At 36.5% G+C, this 3,426-nt stretch overlaps 1 protein-coding gene across 1 annotated transcript; it reads left to right on the top strand.

Annotated features, from left to right (window-relative positions):
• The first annotated feature begins 807 nt into the window (after positions 1-807).
• Positions 808-2,669, top strand: LOC113702924 (premnaspirodiene oxygenase). The gene is made up of 2 exons (XM_027224103.2): positions 808-1,789; positions 1,885-2,669. Exons 1-2 carry the CDS (start codon positions 878-880, stop codon positions 2,500-2,502), a joined length of 1,530 nt encoding a protein of 509 aa, XP_027079904.1. The 5' UTR covers positions 808-877; the 3' UTR covers positions 2,503-2,669.
• The last annotated feature ends 757 nt before the right edge of the window (positions 2,670-3,426 follow it).

Below are 3,426 nucleotides of genomic sequence, written 5' to 3'. Positions count from 1 at the left end.
AAAACAAAAAAAAACTAAAACATGATATTTATGAAGGAGAAATAGCAATATAATAAAAAGTGGGATAGAGAGTGGCACAAGGTGTGGGACAGAAGATCTGTTGCGGAGAAAGAGAGATTGGGGCAATAATTGGCTTTGGGAAATTGGCAAGAGCATAAGAATTCGAACTTAGATGTTGAACAACAAATATACATAATACAGAAAATGTCCATATCTTGCTCCTTTTTTTCTTTTTTGGCAAATGTCCATATTTTGTAAAGATACTTTTTCCAGTGCAATGAAATTTGACTATGTTTGTGCAGATGGACAAAAGAAAATGAGTACCAATTGAGTTTCATGTATTTTCTATGTTTTTTTAAAATTTCCTTCTTTATTTTTGTTTGTGGAGAACTACTTTTTTATTTAATTTTTTCAGGGCGAAGACTGGAGAACTGATTTGGTACCCCAAAAAAAAAAGGAACAAGAAAAGTTTAGAGACTAAAAACTATGAAATGAAACTAGAACTCCATGAGACTTTCAAAATAGTTTGGGAACTGAAAAGTTTAAATTAAAATTTGAAGGACCTCTCTAAGATATTGTTTAAAGACCGAATATAATAATGAAAAATTACTCTCGTAATTGTATGAAAGACTTCTTTATTTTATTTATGTGTCTACGAGATTGAGACAACAGAAGGTTTGGAATCTTATGTGTGGCCTCGCATCATCGATAGGGAGAAGATTAGCATGGGCATAAGATAACAAAAGGCTAAATATATATTTTAATTTTTAGGTATGCCAAGTATGACAATATTATTGCAATTTCTTGTATATATACACCACCAAACAAGTGTACTGAGGCACCCAAAATATCTTTCAATTCATCTCAAATTTCAAGAATGGAATTGGAGTTTCTTCCCTTTTCTTTGAGCTTCCTTGGCCTTCTTCTTCTCTTCTTCTTCCTGCTTATGGTATGGAAGACATTGTCAAAAACATCTAAAATTAGTGGAAAACTTCCACCAGGTCCAAGAAAGCTGCCTTTCATTGGAAACATTCACAACTTATTTGGTGGACTTCCACACATTGTCCTCAGGGATTTGGCCAAAAAATATGGACCCTTGATGCATCTTCAGCTTGGTGAAGTTTCTACAGTGATTGTATCATCAGCCGAGATGGCGAAAGAAGTTCTAGTAACTCATGATCCTGTCTTTGCAAACAGGCCGGATCGCCTTGCCATCAACATTATGTGGTATGACAAACAAGATATGATTTTTACTCCATATGGAGACCATTGGAGACAATTGCGTAAAATATGCATAATGGAGCTTCTAAGTAACAAGAATGTCCGGTCATTTAGTTATATTAGGAAGGATGAAATCATGAAACTAATGAAATCAATTCGATCTTCTCAAGGAGTGCCTGTTAATGTTACAGAAATGTTCTTCCGGTATGCGACTTTTATGACTTGCAGAGCAGCATTTGGTACAATTTCTAAAGACACTGAAACAATGATCAAGTGTTTGAAGGAGGCAATGGTCTTAGCAGCAGGCTTTGATGCAGCTGATGTTTTTCCATCCCTGAAAATACTTCCTCTTATCAGCGGACTGAAGCGTAAATTGCTCAAGATGCATGACAAGATGGACGAAATTCTTGATGATGTGATCAATCAACATAAACTGAACCATAAAAGTGGAAAGATGGGCAATGCTGTGTCCGGAGAAGAAGATCTTATCGACGTTCTTTTGAGACTGCAGGAAAGTGGAAACCTTCAAATGCCAATCACAGACAGGAATATCAAAGGTGTACTTTTTGTGAGTAGCATAACTGACAACCTGCCTATTATCTTCTTTCTTGTTTTCTCTTGTTTATTAAACAGGAATGTTGATAATTGGTGCCCGCAATACAGGACATTTTCACTGCTGGAACAGATACTTCATCTGTAACAAGTGAATGGGCAATGTCAGAATTGATGAAGCATCCCAGGGTGATGGCAAAGGCACAGGCAGAAGTAAGACAAGTCTGCAAGGGAAAGGAGACAATTGAAGAGGATGATATCCAGAAACTAGTGTACCTGAAGGTGGTAGTCAAAGAAGCTCTAAGGCTCCATCCGCCTGGTCCATTGATTCCAAGAGCAAGCAGGGAAAACCGCGAGGTCAAAGGGTATATGATATCCAACAAATCCCATGTGTTGGTGAATGCATATGCCATAGCAAGAGATCCAGAATATTGGGATGATCCAGAAATGTTTAAACCAGAGAGATTTGATCAGAAATCGGTTGATTACACGGGATCAGATTTCCAATTTCTTCCATTTGGGACAGGAAGGAGGATGTGCCCCGGCGTCACTTTTGGTGTGGCCAACATTGAGCTTCCCTTGGCTCATTTACTCTTCCACTTTGACTGGAGTCTTCCCAATGGAATGAAGCCCAATGATCTTGACATGGATGAAGCTGCTGGATTAAGTATAAATAGGAAAAACAACCTTTACCTGGTTGCCACTGCATACTGTCATCCCATGAATTAGTAAAATTAAGCAGAGAAAAAATAATTTGGAACTAATCAATCCATGCATCCACTGCCTAATAAGTTTGTCAAGGAAATCTTCCAGGAACTCCCATTTCCCCAGTTGTGTACCATTTCTCCATAATCTGATTTGTCCAAGGTTAAATTGTAAGGTGTTATTACGCATTAGTTGACTTGCATTGAAATTGATTAGCAAGGCTAAACCACAAATGATTGCAGGCCCTCATAAAAGTTTCCTAAATTTCAGTGAAAGCACGGATATTGAGGTGGTACGTACTTACCAAGACTTCTTATTAGGAAACAAGCTAATTAGTAAATCTACGTTTCGAATGTACGATTAAGGTCTCATAGATGAGATTAATGATGAATAGTCCTCGGTTAATACATCATTTTGCGTTTCCAATGTGCTGTTAATAATGAATAGTCCTCTGACAAGAAACTGAAAATACAGGCTTTAATCAATAATGTAAACGGACAGAGGCTTGACACATGCATTTACAGGCCACGATCCAATAATGCAAAGGCAGGGGGACCAACTTGCAGGGCCGACACTGAAATGCAGCAAATAATTGTCTGATGAGTTCATTAAATATAAGGGATAATTTCAAAAACCTCCTATGAGGTTTCTGACTATTTCATTAGCTTCTCTTCAAGTTTCAAAAATTATACTAATCACTCTTGAGATTACTTATCTTGTAATATTTAGATACAATCAATAATTAAAAAGTAATATTAGAAAAAAGAAAATAATATGATTTCATCTTTACCCTCTCATCTGCTGCATTATTTAATTAATTTAATACCAACTCATACGTTAAAGAAAAGTATTAAAATTTGCAGTTTACCATTAGGGATCAAATCACATACTCCGTTCGTCCCATTTATTTAGTCATATTTGGAGAATCCAACTTTTTAAAAATAGTGG

This window comes from Coffea arabica, chromosome 8e (assembly GCF_036785885.1).
Source record: "Coffea arabica cultivar ET-39 chromosome 8e, Coffea Arabica ET-39 HiFi, whole genome shotgun sequence".
In the NCBI taxonomy this organism is placed as follows: domain Eukaryota; kingdom Viridiplantae; phylum Streptophyta; class Magnoliopsida; order Gentianales; family Rubiaceae; genus Coffea; species Coffea arabica.
This window is presented reverse-complemented; position numbering and strand designations above follow the sequence as displayed.

Excerpts from the sequence above, each read along its gene's own strand:
- LOC113702924 (XM_027224103.2), top strand. The coding sequence starts at position 878 with ATGGAATTGGAGTTTCTTCCCTTTTCTTTGAGCTTCCTTGGCCTTCTT. Across the intron at positions 1,790-1,884 it reads ATATCAAAGGTGTACTTTTT|GACATTTTCACTGCTGGAAC; the intron begins GTGAGTAGCATA and ends CCCGCAATACAG.